This window comes from Magallana gigas, chromosome 2, assembly GCF_963853765.1.
Source record: "Magallana gigas chromosome 2, xbMagGiga1.1, whole genome shotgun sequence".
Classification (NCBI taxonomy): domain Eukaryota; kingdom Metazoa; phylum Mollusca; class Bivalvia; order Ostreida; family Ostreidae; genus Magallana; species Magallana gigas.
This window is the reverse complement of record NC_088854.1, coordinates 49,534,168-49,552,489: the sequence shown is the minus strand read 5'-3', so window position 1 is coordinate 49,552,489 and position 18,322 is coordinate 49,534,168. Positions and strand designations below refer to the sequence as shown.

General features: G+C 33.2%; 1 protein-coding gene across 2 annotated transcripts in view; it reads left to right on the top strand.

Moving 5' to 3' along the window:
- Positions 1 to 18,322, top strand: part of LOC136273098 (hemicentin-1-like) — a 179,275-nt gene that overhangs the window by 147,069 nt on the left and 13,884 nt on the right. For both annotated transcript variants that reach the window (XM_066076997.1, XM_066076996.1), the window contains 4 exons: positions 1,127 to 1,164; positions 6,208 to 6,408; positions 8,919 to 8,951; positions 9,583 to 9,618. In XM_066076997.1, coding sequence (XP_065933069.1) covers positions 1,127 to 1,164; positions 6,208 to 6,408; positions 8,919 to 8,951; positions 9,583 to 9,618 — 308 coding nt within the window. The remainder of the gene's footprint in view (positions 1 to 1,126; positions 1,165 to 6,207; positions 6,409 to 8,918; positions 8,952 to 9,582; positions 9,619 to 18,322) is intronic.

Genomic DNA, 18,322 nt, shown 5'->3' with positions numbered 1-18,322 from the left:
TGCTTCTGGACTCTTTTTATATCATTGATCTTACTTGTGGATAATAACTCTTGACTTTTAACAGCATCATTTTATACAACTCGCATTACAAGTTGGTAATAGCTCCAAAATAACCAGGTTTTTAAATGCTTTTGAAAATACAACAATTGTGATTTAATCCCTTACCGACAGATAGGTTGGTCATTACAACCTTAAACTGGGGTCTCGTCTTGCTTAATTGATTGCTTGAACGATATCTAGTAATAACAATCAAGTTACTTTTATTTCTTTTAAGGAGTGCAGTTTATTTATTTATTTTTATCTTTTATGGTGACAAAAAAGTATTACAATAATAGAGTGTACTTCATTTCTGTGTGAAAGTATCTTACTGTATCTCATGGTTAAGTTGAACCCCACTTTTCACACAATTTTCTACTTCCAAACATCTGACTTAAAGATTAAAAAAAATCAATGATATTTTAAAGTAAAGAGAAAAATATTGCATTAATCACCCTGATATCTTTTGGGTCGTCTCAAGAATTCGACTGTTAGGCTATTAGAATTTCTTAGGAAGCGCCAATTTTTTTTTTTTATTTCTGAAGCAAAACTATACAAAGTGCAAACATGTTTCTTTCATACCCTTTCAATCAATTCTTAGTCAAATTTATCCAAGGCCGCCGTCAATATGCGAGCGAGTCAAACTTTTTTCATCAAGTTCATGCTTAGTTTGCATTACCATTGAATCAGAGCACTGTCTTAAGCGCCGCTTCAGCATTTTACTCAATTAAGTCTAAAACATGCTGCTTAAAGTAGTGCACGAATTAAAAAAATTACATAATCAACTTCCTGTGTTGAATCAAAATACGACATTTTCTGAAACAGCTTTGATGAGATCCAATGCCAAATTGTTGTCTTCAGACAGATCGTAGTCCTATTGAAGGGGTATGAATGTTTGGAGCAGTTCAATGTACATTTGAATGTGATTTTTCGTGAGATGATGTAAGGAATACGGAGTGAAACAAAACCCGATGAAATAGTTTATCAAATCATATATTTGTAGTGTTATAAAGAACATAATTATTAACCTTAAATATTGTACACTATCTTGTAAGTTACTATCAGTAATCGAAATAATTTAAATTTTTAGGTTTGAAAATGATTTAGTTGAAAACGAAAGCGTTGATGGTAAGTTAAAGTACCAGTCTATGACCAAATATTTTAGGTATTTATGTACATGCATGTTTGTATGAAAACGAGTTTTGATATAGAAGAATGATTAAGACTGACAAATAAACACAAATGAATAATAAACAAAACTGCTTTCTATTTAAACTTGAAAATAAAATATATTTTATCTCTAATTCTTTAAACATTCAATGAATATTAATGTCAAAACATTGTGTGATATATGCCTTTTTATTGTTTTTTTGATTGCGACAAGAAATATTATAACAACCATTTTAGCTCAAGTGAGCTATTTTAATCACATTTTGTCCGTCGTCCGTCTGTTTGTCTGTCCATTTTTCTGTCTGTAAGCTTTTTACATTTTGAACTTCTCGAAAACCGCATGACCAATTTCAACCAAATTTTTCAATGCGTTGACATTTTCATTTGTGACGATGGTTTAAGCTTGTTTTGATTTTCGTTTAGCATGTTTAGTTTCGTATTTTAACTTGAGAGTAACCATCGTCTTTATTTTAGAATTTAAATCTTTTACTTGTAAAACGGTAAATCAGACAGCTGATTGTTTACATGTACCTGCGCAAAATCTGATGCACTAAAACATATTATAAAATACTATTCATAATGTTGGTACATGTACAGACCCTTATTGACTTGTTGTGTATATCCAGTTGTGTACATATCGTAAGAAATATGTTACATGTACATGTATAGTTTAACGGAAAAACAAAAACTAATAGTCATATTTTGACTATACACGCGATCTTAGTTCAGATAAGAGAAGCGATGACGGGTTGCATGTAGGTATGATCTGTGTATACGAACAATTGAATCAATATTTAAATGAATAAAAATTCGTATCAAAAACTATATAACAGTTGATTCATTGTTTATCTTATCATTAATTTTACATATCATCGTCTAGACACTAGGGCAATCGGCGATCGGCAATAGTACTACAGTAGTATGCAATAAAGAATGATCATACGAATTATGAATAATAACATCTACCGAGAATCAAGACAACGATAAAGGAAACTAAAGAAATATCGGAATAAAGTCGGGGCAATTTTTCATATATAGCAATTTTGAATGGATTAGACATATTTAATGACTTCAACTCAAGTATATGCATAGAAATAAAAACTTAAGAAGCTTTGTAAAATTATCGACAGCTCGCTGAATAAACAAAAATATATCGGATTAAAGTCAAACAGTTCTTTTAATCTATCTTAATGATTACATTAATCTAAAATTAAATACTAATAATAACAGACTGATCAAAATCAAAATTACCTCCGCTTCCCGGTTGTCACTGAGTACACGTTTCACGCAACGTATTAACAACGGGCGAACAAATGGAAGTTCTGATTTTAAATAGATCGATTGAAATACTTTCGTAATATATCCTATAAATAAAAAAAAATTCTTGTCATAATTACCACCTTGCTGAAGTAGATCGGGCAAAAACTAATCAAAATTATGTCGAGAAAAATCAAAGCGTTCAGGCCACGCCTACCTCATTAATAAAGCGCGCAAACCGTTCACAAAGCGTGCAGCTATTTTTAGCAAAGCGTACCGTGCAATAAGCGAACCGTTCCGTTCACAAAGCGTACCGTACCGTTCACAAAGCGTAACGAACCGAACCGTGCAACTGGTGTAATGGCACGTTTCAGGGTATGTAATTCGGTACGATCTCTATGTAATGGTTGATTAATTCAACATGTTTTAACTCAGCAGTTTCAGTATAAACAAAGATTATTCTCGCTGCTAGAGAAAAAAATATTCGCACAAGTAAATAAAAACGACGTCTTTTAAACAGTTTCAATAGTCATGACACATTATTACTATGAAGATAAAAGCATTATCATTGTTCTTAAAAGATATTGCAACGGAAAATCATCTTTGTAGACATTTGTTGCTTTTTAATGACAAAAAAAATAATGGATGGGCCTTGGTTACAAGAGAGCAACATGCCTGCCAATACATTGATTTGATTTATAGCTCTCTAACATATATGACAACATTTTTTCAGTTAAGTTTATTCATAAGTCAAGTGAGTAAGGATATGAAACATCCACAGGGCGAAAAACCATCTTTAAGCAAGTTCTTAAAGGTGGCTTAAAGGTGACTTAAAGGAGCTTAAAGGCTTTACAACCTTTAAGCCGCCTTTAAGTCACCTTTAAGCAAGTGCTTATAGGTCCTTAATGTCCAAACTTCTTTAAGCCACCTTTAAGCCACCTTTAAGCATCTTTAAGTGGCATTTACGCTCTATTTACACTGCCTTTACACTGTCTTTAAGTGGCCTTTAAGTCAATATTGATCAAGCTGAACAATAAATACATATATTAAATGCAAAAGCTCTTTTATAGGGATGGGAGGGGTCATCCGAGTGATAATATAATTTCCAAGGAAGGGGGGGGGGGTGTTCCAGGCGGTTTTAATCGTCGCTCCATTAAACACAGATCGCTATCATCAGCACCGCTCCGATGGACACAGATTGCCGTTATAAAATTCTTTATAATTTTTGGGGGGTTTCAAAATTATTGTAGGGATGAGCGCAGTCTCTGTATCTTAATATGTGCATAAAACTAATTAAAGTATGTTTGTTTACTATTATAAATTAATCGGTGAAAAAAATCGCTCTCTTTCTCTCTCTCTCTCTTTTCTCTCTCTCTCTCTCTCTTTCTCTCTCATCTCTCTCTCTCTCTCTCTCTCTCTCTCTCTCTCTCTCTCTCTCTCTCTCTCTCTCTCTCTCTCTCTCTCTCTCTCAGTTCCTCCGGTTATTAAACAAAATAAAGATAATGAACCAAAAATGCATGATTTAATTTGATAATCAGTTTAAGGTTTGTATTTTTTTTTCAATTTTCATTATTTCTAACTCTAGATCTGCTAGATACATGTTAAAGATGAAAAGACTCTCAACTGCCTTTGTTATATCGGGCAGGATATTACTGCTTTGTTTGTCTAGACATAGTTTTGTTCGTTTGTGTATATCTAATTAGAGTCTATTGTTTGTCCAACTTAAGAAAACCTCTGGAACTAACACAGAATATACAAGATATACACAACAGTTGTGTCGTGTGCCCAGGTGCATGTTTGTGTATATCTAATTAAAGTCTATTGTTTGTCCAACTTAAGAAAACCCCTGGAACTAACACAGAATATACAAGATATACACAACAGGTGTGTCGTGTGCCCAGGTGCACGTCAGGGTTTCTAAAGGCGTTGAATTTTAGTATATACGAGTATACGATAAGTCTAGTGAATAAAAGTTAATTTACATTTGTAATTCATTTTCAAAGTATTATTTCCTAGCTCTGGGTTTCAAAAATGTTACGTCTACAAATTAACGACACATGTATGTAAGAGTAAAATCTTGAGGCTAATTAATTAATGTACCGGTGTTCATAAATAGGGGTTGATTATTTAAATATATGTATAAGGGTAAATATGTCAAATATACCCGGCCTGGCACATCATACAATTGTATGTACAAGTCATTTGCAATTGCCACATGCAGTAAATACGTCACCGGTAATTGGTAATTTTGTTTGTTATAGAATTGATAGTTTTTCATGTAAATATTTAAACATATTGGAACGGCGCCGCGATCATGAAAACCGGAAAATTGCGGGAAATTGAACAAATACCCTAATAGTATCAATGCATTTAATAAAAGAAATGATTTCATTTTCTTTCTTACATTTTTTTAGCTATAAATTAGATGAACGTATATCTACTCGGTTTAAATTGATTAACTAAGAAAGCCTACTATAGTGAACCTAACGGTTTCCATTTAGGTATAATATATTTTTGTTCACTGAAGACCAAGTTCCGTATTTCATTCTAAATACATGCATGCATGTAATTTATAAATTAGATATAATTGATTGTTACAAACTGAATTGTTTGTCAAAATCTTTTCAAGTAAACACATTCAAAACAGTGATTCGATATCCACTGATATATAGGATATAAAAACGCTCATAGATATGTAAGTTGCCGTGGCGCAGAGGAAGTGTGGTGATGCTAGTTAACTAAGGATCCCAGGTTCAATTCTCGCCATGGCCGGTTTTTTTGTTTTGTTTTTTTTTTCATTTTTCTTTCTAGAACAAAAACCGTTTAAATACCTTTTCTTTCATAAAGTTAATACATTTTGTTGGAAATTAAGCACAATATTGAATTAAAATTTTGTTTAATGGCTTAAAGGTGGCTTAAAGATAGCTTAAAGGTGGCTTAAAGGTGGCTTAAAGAAGTTTGGACATTAAGGACCTATAAGTTGTCCTTAAAGGTAGTTTAAAGATAGTCTTTAAGCTGCCTTTAAGCCATCTTTACGCTTTCTTTAAGCCACGTTTAAGCAACACATATAGCTTAAAGGTGGCTTAAAGATCGTCTTTAAGCTACCTTTAAACACCTTTAAGCTATCTTTAAGGAGGACTTAAAGATGGTCATTCATCCTTTGGTCATTCGAAATGAATTCATGCCTGGTAAACGACAATCGTATATAATGGAGAAGGCCAATTAAATTTTTCAGTGTTTTTTATTTGAGGAATTGAGCGCAGTCATTCTGGTGCATTGAGGTACACTTTGTTTTTTAGGATTTTCAAGAATAAAATACAAAAACTAGTAAGTAGTGGAGGGAGAAAATGTACCTTTATGTTTTAGTGTATTTCAATCGTTATATAAAGTAAATGGAGGGGGTTAAATAAAGGAAACTGGAAGTTAACCGTGTACACTAACTGAAAATTTAGTTAATTATATTGATTATGATCTTATTTTCGGTAAAAATGGTATTCCATAGAGGTAAATATGTCAAAGATTAAGTATATGCAAAAAAGTGTATAATTCGGATATTCATTTTTGGTTAATCTACGGAGGGGCCATTTTGCACAATATTCTTTGAACGCCCATATAAAGCCAGTGTTGTTCAGGTGAGCGATGTGGCCAAGTTGGTCTTTTTGTTCTTTTTATTATTTTATTTTTGCTTTTTGCTTTTTGATTGTTCATATATTCAATGATAACTTTAATGAAAACAATTTTTAGATGATGGACTCAAAGACAACATTTTATATGTATCTGCTGATCCAAAAGAAAATGAAAAACACGAGGCTGCAGTTTACGCAGCCGTTAATAAGAAAAATTCAATGAGTAATAACAATAGCAACGTTTATGCTGAAGTGAAGAAAAACGGAATGAAGGGTGTAAAAGAAGGTGCACTCTACAGTGATGTTAAACCAAAAAAAGGTAGTATCCCCTGATTTGAAGAACCAATGTCCATTTGAATCCCCTAAATAAGTTATTAACTACCAAATTATATATTAAGCAAAAAATATGAAAAGCACAAAAAAGTAAATTGCTAGCTCTCTCATTAATTATCCACAAAATTAATAAATAATAAAAAAAAACCAGAATGCCTATTCAAAACTCTACCGGTTTCATTGTAATTGACAGTCTTAACTGTGCTGCGAAGGGCCCTAACTCTGTCGAAAATTGCTCGATCGTACCCGATATCAAATTGACCTAGATATTATCATGATAAACCTGTATACCAAATTTCTACTTGGACGTAGAAAAATTCCAGTTATTTGCAGTTTCCGCTCATTTTCTTACCAGAGGATGAACAATTTGAAATGAAAAAGACCATTTTTATGTAAGAATCAGAATTCGGTGGCCACGCATAGTCGTGGATTTTCTTCATACTCGACAATTTTATAGACTTTGGTGAGTTAAAAAGCCTAACACAATTTGTTTGTTGCTATGTGATCCCGTTGCCATGGTAACCAAGGGTAAAGATGTAAAAATGGCATTTGAATGCTTATTTAAGAACCTATTGTGAGTAATGTGCAGACTTTGGGGTTTCCAGGGCAGAATATATTATTAAAAATAGCCGTCATTCTTTAAAGGAAAGGAAAAAAATTGATGGAGAAACGCATATTTTTAAAGCGTTTCCATGGTTAATATTTTAAAATCTGTTTTCTTCATTTAATTAGAATAAAAAGTGCAAATCTTGGATTTTTTGGTTAACACTATTATGATTGTGCAATTAAGAATTTAAATATGAAAATTGAGAAAAAATAAAGCATGTCCTTAACTTTAATGACACTTGAAACAAATCTGAAATTTACTGCCGTTTCAATGGACTTTTAAAATGGTAAGAATTCCTCTGTGATTTTTTACGTAACTTAATTTTCCATAGCAACAACACTTCTCTGTTGCTTATCAAAAAACCCCGCAAAAAACTGATTTCAAAAATTTGTAACGGTTTCCATGGTACCATTTTATAAGTATTGGTTTCAGCTTCAATTTTCTGGAATAATTAAATAATTGAAAATAGGACAAAGGCTGTTTTATGTCTTTTATAGTTTACATTAGTGTGCAAAACCTTCTAATATGGCTTCAAAGTAGGTAAGTTTTGCTTTTTTCCATCTTTAGCCTCAATTACTATAGCAACGATTACCCCTAGCAACCAACTTTTAGTGGTTTATTGCTTTTTACACCTAGGTGTGTCCATGTATGAAATAAAAGGAAAATTGGTGTCTATGCGTGGCGAGACACTTTTATAAATCTTTGATTCTTACATAGAATTGATCTTTTAAAATATGCAGGTTTATCATGTTAATATCTTGGTCAAGTTCGATACTGGGTACGATCGAGCAATTTTCGACAGTTGTGGCTCTTTGATCTAGAAAAATTCCAGTTATTTGCAGTTTCCGCTCATTTTCTTCGCAGAGGATGAACATATTGGATTGAAATTTGGTATACAGGTTTATCTAAATAATATCTAGGTCAAGTTTGATTCGGGGTATGATAGAGCTATTTTCGACTGGGTTATGTCCCTAGGACTTAGAACAATTCCAAATATTTGCAGTTAATGTTCATTTTCTTTGTGGATGTTTCCAAGGTAGGAGGCATAAGTGTTTTACTAACATATCTTGTCATACATTGATTTTGTGCAAAGATAAGGTTGGGTAATCCGATTTGACTAAAACGTGGGTTCGTAATATTTTGATCGTAAAGTTCATTTAAGCGTGCCGACAGCCATACACTCACATATATACAAACACATTGCAGTTTATTGTCTAAGATATATTTATGGTGATTCCAATTATTTAATTCATTCGGTTTGATGGACTTCTTAAATTTTGATAACCTTTATTTGATTCATGCACATACGTATAAATTCATACTGTCATATAAGTAAACATTGAAACAGTTAATATAAACGCAAGATTGTTAACATTGTTATAACTGATATTTATCATCATTGACGATTATTCATAATTATGTCATAAATAAGCGTTTAGCATGTCCAGTCTTGTAAAGAAAAAAATATTTTGGCTCCATATAGACCTTGGTCAGTTCATTCTTTTACAAAATGAAATATTGTCAGCTTGTATCCGTTTCTTAATGGTATTGATGAAAACAATAATGAGTTAAATTAATTTGTTCAGATCAAGACAACTTAGAAATTATTCACATAAGAGATGTTCTTGTCAATACATACACAAAAATTTACGAATCTAGAAATATTTATAGAAAACTAATTTCTGTGTATGCTATTGTAAATTTATTTACAGAATTTGTGGTGATGAAAGAATAGCCCCTACATATTTTGCGCCTGTACAATTGTTGACAACATTAACTGTTTTAGTCACAAATTGATATTGCTGTACTTTGAGCGAAAAGGCAGATGGGCCTCTTTGATAATGGTACTGTCAATGCGTTTGTTGAATACTTTAATTTTTTATTGATAGGTTTCTTCAAAAAGGATGGAAAAGTAAAAAAAGGTAAACACATTAAACAGAACAATCATGTGAAATTATGCTGTTAAAGCAACTTTAAATGAAACATATAATAAAATAACTTGCTTTTGGGGTTTGAAAGGGTTAGTAATACAGTTTGAAATACTGTAAAATGCTACATAAATATTGATTGTTAGATTATTAAATGCATATTTGGGTTGTTTTTATTTATAAGTTGACGATGAGATAAATGTATCACTAAATGATAAGATATAAATATTGAAAATGGAAAAGAAGAGCTAAAATCCTGATTATACCTCTTTATTTCTAAGCTTTATATTTTTGTGAAAGGATTTACTGATCTCACAAATTATCTCAAATAGTGGAAATGACAGCAAGAAGAATAATTCTCAATGTCATTTTTGAAAGCAGTTTCACGATAAGACTCATTTTTAAAATCAAATAAAAAAGAAAAGGATAAGATCTCTTTGTAGTTTTAGTTATAATGCATTATTAAGACAATGGATTGGAACAAGTAAATAGATCATGTCTAAGCCCAAGTATCTGTATGCAATATTTGCATAACGAGTGTGTCACATATACAAACCACCAATTATTAGATTTTGTAAAACATATGGCCGCATTAACTTTGTAATGTGTTTTCTTTTGTGAATAGAGAAAAGACAGAAAAGAAAACAGGAAGTTGCAGATGGTATGTGTTTAAAATATACAAGAACATTTTAAAGGACATTGACGCGATTTTAAATCAAACATTTATTTTCTACTTTTGATGTATAAAATTACATATCGTATTAAGTACAGACAAGTGACTTTCTACACATTGCTGTAAAATCAATCGGGAAGCCTTAACATGCCCGCGTAGTAAGGTATTTCTAATCATTAACCAAAATTTGAGTGTCAGTTGTATAGTTATGAACAAGATAATGAGATTACAATTCTTTGTTATGTAAACTTTGGAAGGGAATTACCGCCAAAATTCTATGTATCTTGCTTTTATTCTTATTATGCTTACTTTTTTATTCTTCAGTACATTTACACTTGCATGTCACTTTATTGTTTTCATATTCATGCTTATCCAATTTCACTTTGATTATTTTTTATCCTTCATGGTTTGCTTAATTCTATGTTGCAACATTCTCTTTCTTATTCGTGTAAATTCTTTCTTCTATCTCTGTTACAAACATGAATTTAAACACGCAAACCATAAGGCACTTTGAATAAAGACGAATACAAGTTGCATGAATTTAATGCTGTATTATGACGCGCTACAATTGCTGCTCCCCGAAAAAAAAAACGTACCTAACTTAATAAAAATGTGGGATGTTTCGCACCATGACATTTCGCTCCAACGTTTATATGTTCAGAAAAAAAGGAGGGGAGGTTCATGTACTTAGGGATACTTTATAATTTTGTTTGCCGGGGAGGAGGTGGGGGGGTAGCTCGAGTTCTATTTTCTGTAGGTTTACTATGTGAATTTTAAAAAAAATTGAATTTTCAAGGATGGTGGGATGACTGGACCCCCCCCCCCCCCAAAAAAAATTTTTTTTTTTATAAAATTCTAAGTCTGCGCATCAGTGTTATATATAAAATACGATATAATCTTACAGTTCTCAAAATTAGCATCCGTATCATAATTACCATCCCCGCAAGCTTGATTTGGAAGTCGGTCAACAGGTAGACATGTATGAGGTTCATGTCTCTAGTAACATGTATCATAGCTTAAACCCCTTCAAATCTAACCATGGACATTCAATTACATGTACATGCTTTATATTAAAATAAACAAACTTACAATATGCATGGCTGTGAATGATACATACACATATTTATCACTTCGAAAATTTGTGTAAATAAGAAGCATACATTATTTATGTTTTGTATTTTGGAAGAAAAAATAATATTCTGTTTAGAACTTTATATAATTTTTTTTATTAAGATTTGATTTAGATTTTAAACCAAAACGTATAAACAGTCATATCACATACCGTATTTTAATATCTTTGCCTGGTTTGTTTTCGTTTACTCGTTGTGTAATTAAACTGATACTTTAGATTCGTTAATTTTACCGCGTATACGTATATTTACTTCTGCGATTCCACCGTTCTGTGCCGAATCGCAAGAATATAAAATCGCGTGCACCAAACTTTTTTTCATATCACAAGTTAACAACTTTTAGAAAAATAAGTAAGATTTTAAAACCCGTAGTCTTACGTTTTTAACCCGGAATTTCACGCAGATATTAATTCATCGCATTTAATCAGGGATACACAGTACTGTAGCCTAACGAGAGATACATAGTGATTCATGCAAGTGATAATTCTCACACGTACTAAGGTACAGGTAAAGCTACTTCTAAGCATTTCGTACCCCAGTCCTTTTATTGTATTTCAAAAACATCTTTAAATGTTGTTTATTTTATTTCTATTTCATCAACGGGTACCTCTGGACAAAACCGTGCAACACCCAACCTCTTTTCACTTCAAATGAAAATAAAGTCCTGTCGACAAGTACTTACAATGTATGACATGTTCCTCTTCTAAAAATTAACCGTTCATGCAAAATATTTGCAAATAATTTGGAACTGCATATATACACGGTACATTGCATTGCGGATCTAGAATGAGATCAGATCAACACCCAATGGAAAATTCACACTTTTTTAATTAACCAATAAAATAATTAATGCAAAATTATCTCTCAGACCCCCCCCCCCCCCATGATTTTTTTAGAACCGCGCGGAGGCATTGTACATGTATACAAAAAAAGTATCTTTTTGAGTCTGCGTATATCATGGCTTGTTAAAAGTTGACTATATTTACATGTATTTCATATTTCTATACTAAGCCCTTAATTTGAGATGTTTTCACTAGTTAATTAAATTTATGCCATTTGTAAGTTTCCTTTAAATAAATCTTTGGGAGCAGCAATTGAAGCGCACACACTGCCGCCTGGCGTCATAATGCAGCATTAAATTCATGCAACTTGTATTCGTTTTAATTGAAAGTGCCTTAGGTTTGCGTGTTTGAATTCACGTTTGTAACAGATATAGAAGAAAGAATTTACACGAATAAGAAGAGAATATTGCAACATAGAAATAAGCAAACAATAAAGAATCAAAGAGAATCAAAGTGAAATTAGTTAAGCATGAATATGAAAACAATAAAGTGACATGCAAGTGTAAATGTACTGAAGAATAAAGAAGTAAGCATAATAAGAATAAAAGCAAAATACATAGAATTTTGGCGATAATTCCCTTCCATAGTAAACAAGGCTTGTGTCTTGTTTTGTTTGCATTGGCTCAATATACCGTAAAATATTTTTTAAAGCTCATTTTCCATCTTCTAATTATTTTTGAACATATATAAATGCATACATTGTAGTACCTTGCATTTGTCACATTCTTTTTATGTTTAAACCCAGAAAATTCAAAATGTAAACAAAAACATAATATCTGAGCTTTGTTTACATAACAACGAATCGTGAGTTCTGTATCTCACTTGACTACTGACACTTTTATTATGATTGAGTATTAGAAATTTCTTATTAAAGCATTTTAAGCATATATAAAAAAAAAGTTGTGACAGAAATCGTGACCATGTCCCTTTGATAATATTTTTTTAATGCAATGTTATTAAATACAATATCTTTATAAACAATCCATGACCACCTCTTAAACGCTAGTGAGTCATACTTATTTTTCCTTTGCTTCATTTATTGTGGCAATGCACTTTGAAAAAAAATCCGCACTTTAAACTTGTTTTGGAAGTGAGTCACTTTTGTTTAGAATGTGTTATGAAGGGGCATCATCATATTTAATTATGAAGACACATAATGCACTTTGAAAAAAGATATAAATATATCACAAATTTTGGGTTTTGATTTTTGATTAGAAAATGTATAATGATTTATAAACACAATTGAATATGATTTAACGTCTTTCAGAACGGGGAGGTGAGAAACACAAAATGGAGTTTAATTACCAGTGCATGACTAAAATAATTACAGGAGAAAGGTCCCCACCCCTCATCTATCTTTTTCAAACATTTCGGCAAACTTGAGTAAACGGAAAAGATGATAAGATCTGCTGCATATAGATAAAGTACAGTGATATTAAAAAAACAAGATAATCAACCATTTTTCTTATTTTATGTTTTTAAAAAAAAATATGAAGGTTTATTTCTTTTCAATTTCAAACCAAATAAATTAATAAAGAAATAAGAGACTTACACATTTTACAAACATTAAAAGACTCCAACTAAAAACAATCACAAGAAAAATGATTTTAAATGCAATGATATTCTAAAATATCGCCTTGTATTCAACACTAACTTAAATATTCTTTTAAAGGAGTACATTTGCTACTCACTTTTTTATTTAAACGAGGGAAGGGCAGCCTGGGGAGTTGTTCTTAATGTTTATGCTTTCAACGAAGTTTCAATTGATTAAAACGTTAAAGGGGCATGGTCACAATTTTGGTCAAAAATTAATTTTCCGATTTTAACAATGTTTCAGAAAGTCAATTTTAATCGGCAACCGACATTTGAGTGTCATTTGCTGAGTCATAATCGAGATACAGAGCTTGAAATTCTTTGCTATGTAAATAAAGCGTTTGTTGACATTTTGAACGTTGAAGTAAAAATTTCAGTTTAAAATCTAAATCCAATGTGTGTAACGTTAGGAACTGTTTATCTATGCTTAATATAATTCAAAAATTGACAAATAAGCTGGAAAAAGATTTTTACTGGTATATTGAACTTATGTAAACAAAAACAGGACACGAGCCTTATTTGCATGATAAAGAATTGTGAGCTCTGTATCTTGCTTATGATTCTACGAATGATTCTCAAATTTTATTATTATATCATTAGAAATGCATTTCTAAAGCATTGTAAATAAAAAAAACATAAAAATAAAATTTGTCAAAAATCGTGACCATGCCCCTTTAATGACACAAAGTAAATGCAAGGTACAAACAATACATTAAAATCGTAGTAAAATTTTACATGCTAGACATTTAACCACCAAGTTAAAACAACAAAAGTGTACATTATTGATATTTCAACAGTGGGCGTGCATACATGTAGTAGCAATATAAATTTGAAATATAAGAATGCTGATTTATTTACATTATGTACAACTAATCTTAGAGCTTATTCCCATTTGACCCAGAGTACACCGTAATTACCTTCTATGGTCTTTATGTAAAATGTTGTTGAAATTTTTAGATTAAATTTACTTCGTTTATGACAATTTTTTTGCGTATTTGATGTCCAAGAATGAGTTTCTTGGAGAAGGTTTGACATAAATAAAATGTATTTAGTATGAAGAAGAAGGTACAGGTTTTTTCAATATTTGCCGCCATGAAGAGGGATATCACACTTAATAATTATACGATTTGGTCTAAAATATAGCACTTTCGCAAACATCAGACATATTTAATATTATACAAAGAAGATGGGGGAATAAGATGACTCAAATGCCCATTCGGTTTAGTAGTGAAATACAATTCTGAATTTATTTTTCCCAAGTTAAATCTACTCAAATATATTATAATAAAACTTTGCAAAAGCAAAATTTCTAACTAGAGTGAGTTTTTATTTTACAAAAAATAAGAAAAAAAATATTGTCGGAAATGTTGGTGGTATCGAACCCGTAACATAAAATCCCTAGATATATAAGGTTAGCTTTTGCCAGGTGCTCTAACCACTGAGCCATTTCAGACACAACAAAGTGTGCTTTTAAAATATTATGTGTGACGAAGGCCACGAACTACCGGACTTGTATTAGTTTTTTCAAAACGTTCAATTGTTTGGATACAAAATGATATTTTTAATGTATAGTGGGTCATCTCTCCACGTTTTTGTTGATTGAAATCGGTTTGTTTTCCAATATACCTTAATTAGAGTATGAGAAAAATATGGATCACAGAGCCACTCTATAAAAGAATATGCCCCGAAGTTCTAAAAATTGACAGTATTTGCAGGTTTTGATACGTGTAGCCATTCTTTTCAATGATTTAAAAAAAAAACCCATCAGATTTATTGATACTTTAATTTTTCAGTGGCCTGCCCGACCGCGTATGGGCATTTTACACGCCTTATCCACCCATCTTCTTTAGTTAAGATATATTCAAAGAAAAGCAAATTACACAATTACCATGCTGAAAGAGGCTTAATAAACTTACTCGACATCATTACAATTTTCAGGTTTTGTTAGGAATATAAAGGAAAGTAATACGCATTCCACTTAAGAAATCCGATTGAAAATATGCTCTACAGCAATCAATTTTGGCCTAACGTGGTTTTCCTACTTAAAAGTATGCAAATATTTCAGTGAATGACTTTAAGCGTTTATATAGCTATATATTGAAAAGACATCCTATGAAAGTGTTAGATGCGTGGCCTAGTGGTAACACGGACTTGTTTTTGATATTGTGGTCGCTTGGTCGATTCCACCAAGTATTTCATAATTTGTTCACTTAATTGAAGCCTGATCTGAATCAGAGAATTAAGAAACCCAGAGATTGGCAACTCCGCCATTAGCATGTTTTGTTGTTGAAAAAGGTTATGGTTCCAACCTTACTTTGAGAATTACATATAAAATCCCTGTCACACCGGAGCTGCATCCTCACGGCGATCCCGCTGCGTCCTTAAATAATGTAAAACGCCAAGGTAAACGCAGTAGAGTCTCCTACAGCGCCGTAAGAACGCAACGGCATCTTCGTCCGTTGCGGTGGGATCGCCTTGAACATACGCGCCGTGGCTTGGCGTTCTGATAAACACGCCGTAGAAGCGTAGTGAGATCGCCGTGACAGCGCCGTAAGATCTCCAACAGCGCCACGAGAGCTCCGTCGGCGCGCTCAAGGAACGCAGCTTATCGCAGTGTAGACGCAGTGATAAGTCAGTTTCGCTTGCACGGATACCTCACGGTGTCCTTTGGGATTTCACTGCGTCTCTATCGCGCTCTCACTGCGCATCCACAGCGTTTGAACAAGTTGTTTTCCATTTGTCTGTGTTCACACAGCGACCCCAACGAGCTGTTGCTGCGTTCATCGCGCTTTCGTGACGTTTCTTCTGCGTTTATACCGCGCTCCCACGGCGTTTCTAGTGCGTTGTCATCAAGACCACGAAAACTCGAAAAATGGCTTTTGTACAATAGCAAGCGATGTAATAATTATCAAACTGGATGTAGATGACTATGTAAAAAGTACCAGTTGCTAATATTCCAAGACCTATCAATGGACGTAGATGGAATTCATGCCATTTGGTTCTGATGTTTTCAAATCTTTTCTATGTTTTCTAACAACTAATAACGGATCTTTTTTTGTAGACCTGACTACTAAGAGTTTAATCCTAGTCCTTCACAAATTGTTTAGAAGTAACTATGTTTTAATTACAATGTACCTTTTCATAAAATCAAAACAATTTTTTAATCATTTGTTTACTAGTTGTAAATTCTTGTTTGTTTCCCATACAATTGTACGAATTAATATTAACTTACCAAGAAGTAATGAACGTCTTGTGCACGCAGTCAGCGCGCAGAACACGCCGTAGACGCGCGGCAAAATCTCCTAGCACGCCATTAGCGCGCGGCGAAGACTTAGCGAGGGCGCAGTTAATCGCCAAGTAAAACTCCGTTGAAACGCAGCTACACGCAGTGGGAGCTCCGTAAGAACGCCTCGGTCGCCGTCAGGACACTGTGACGACTCCACTTGTAAAATTTTCAAATAAAACTGTACACTATTTTAGCTCACCGAGCTGAAAGCTCAAGTGAGCTATTCTGATCACATTTTGTCTGCCGTCCGTCTGTCTGTCTGTCCGTCTGTCTGTCCGTCCGTCTGTCTGTAAACTTTTCACATTTTCAACATTTGCTCAAGAACCATTGGGCCAATTTCAACCAAACTTGGCACGCCCTTTTGTAAAGAGAGATAATCACAAATTTATGAAAGTTTTCGAGAAATTTTCAAAAATCTTTTTCTTATGAACCATAAGACCAGAAAAGCTGAAACTTGTGTGAAAGCATTCTCAGGTAGTGTAGATTGAATGTTGTGAAAATCATGACCCCCAGGGTAGGGTAGGGCCACATTGGGGGGTTGAAGTTTAACAAAGAAATATATAGAGTAAATCTTTAAAATCTTCAAAGAAACTAATCAGCCAGGAAAGCTGAAACTTGTGTGAAAGAATCCTCTGGTAGTGTAGATTTAATGTTGTGAAAATCATGACATCTGGGGGTAGGGTGGGTCCCTAATAGGAGGTCGAACTTTTACATAGGAATATATAGAGTAAATCTTTAAAATCTTCTAAGAAACTAATCAGCCAGGAAAGCTGACACTTGTGTGGAAGCATCCTCTGGTAGTGTAGATTTAAAGTTGTGAAAATCATGACCCCTGGGGGTAGGGTGGGGCCACAATGGGGGGTCGAAGTTTAACATAGGAATGTATAGAGTAAATCCTTAAAAATCTTCTTCTCAGAAACTAATCAGCAAAGCTGACACTTGTGTGGAAGCATCCTCAGGTAGTGTAGATTCACAGTTGTGAAAATCATGACCCCCGGGGGTAGGGTTGGGCCACAATGGGGGTCGAAAGTTAACATAGGAATGTATAGAGTAAATCCTTAAAAATCTTCTTTTCAGAAACTAATCAGCCAGAAAAGCTGAAACTTGTGTGAAAGCATCCTCTGGTAGTGTAGATTCAAAGTTGTGAAAATCATGACCCCCAGGGGTAGGGTGGGACCACAACGGGGTTCGAACTTTTACATAGGAATATACAGAGTAAATCTTTAAAAATCTTCTTCTCATGAACTATAAAATCAAAAAAACTGAAACTTGTGTGGAAGCATCTTCAGGTAATGTAGATTCAATGTTGTTAAAATCATAACCCCCGGGGGTAGGATGGGGCCAAAATGGGGGGTTGAAGTTTAACATATGAATATATAGAGTAAATCTTTAAAATCTTCTTCTAAGAAACTAATCAGCCAGGAAAGCTGACACTTGTGTGGAAGCATCCTCAGGTAGTGTAGATTCACAGTTGTGAAAATCATGACCCCCGGGGGTAGGGTGGGGCCACAATGGGGGTCGAACTTTTACATAGGAATGTATAGAGTAAATCTTTAAAAATCTTCTTCTCATGAACTATAAGATCAGGAAAGCTGAAACTTGTGTGGAAGCATATTCAAATAGTGTAGATTCAGAGTTGTGAAAATCATGATCCCCAGGGGTAGGGTGGGGCCACAATGGCGGGGTCAAATTTTAACAAAGGAATATATAGAGTAAATCTTTAAAAATCTTCTTCTCAGAAACTAATCAGCCAGATGATTCTTTATAATTGTTAAGACTTTGGCCCCAGGACAGTTCTTTGGCTTCACAAGAAGGTTCAGAGTTTGATGTAGGTTTATATC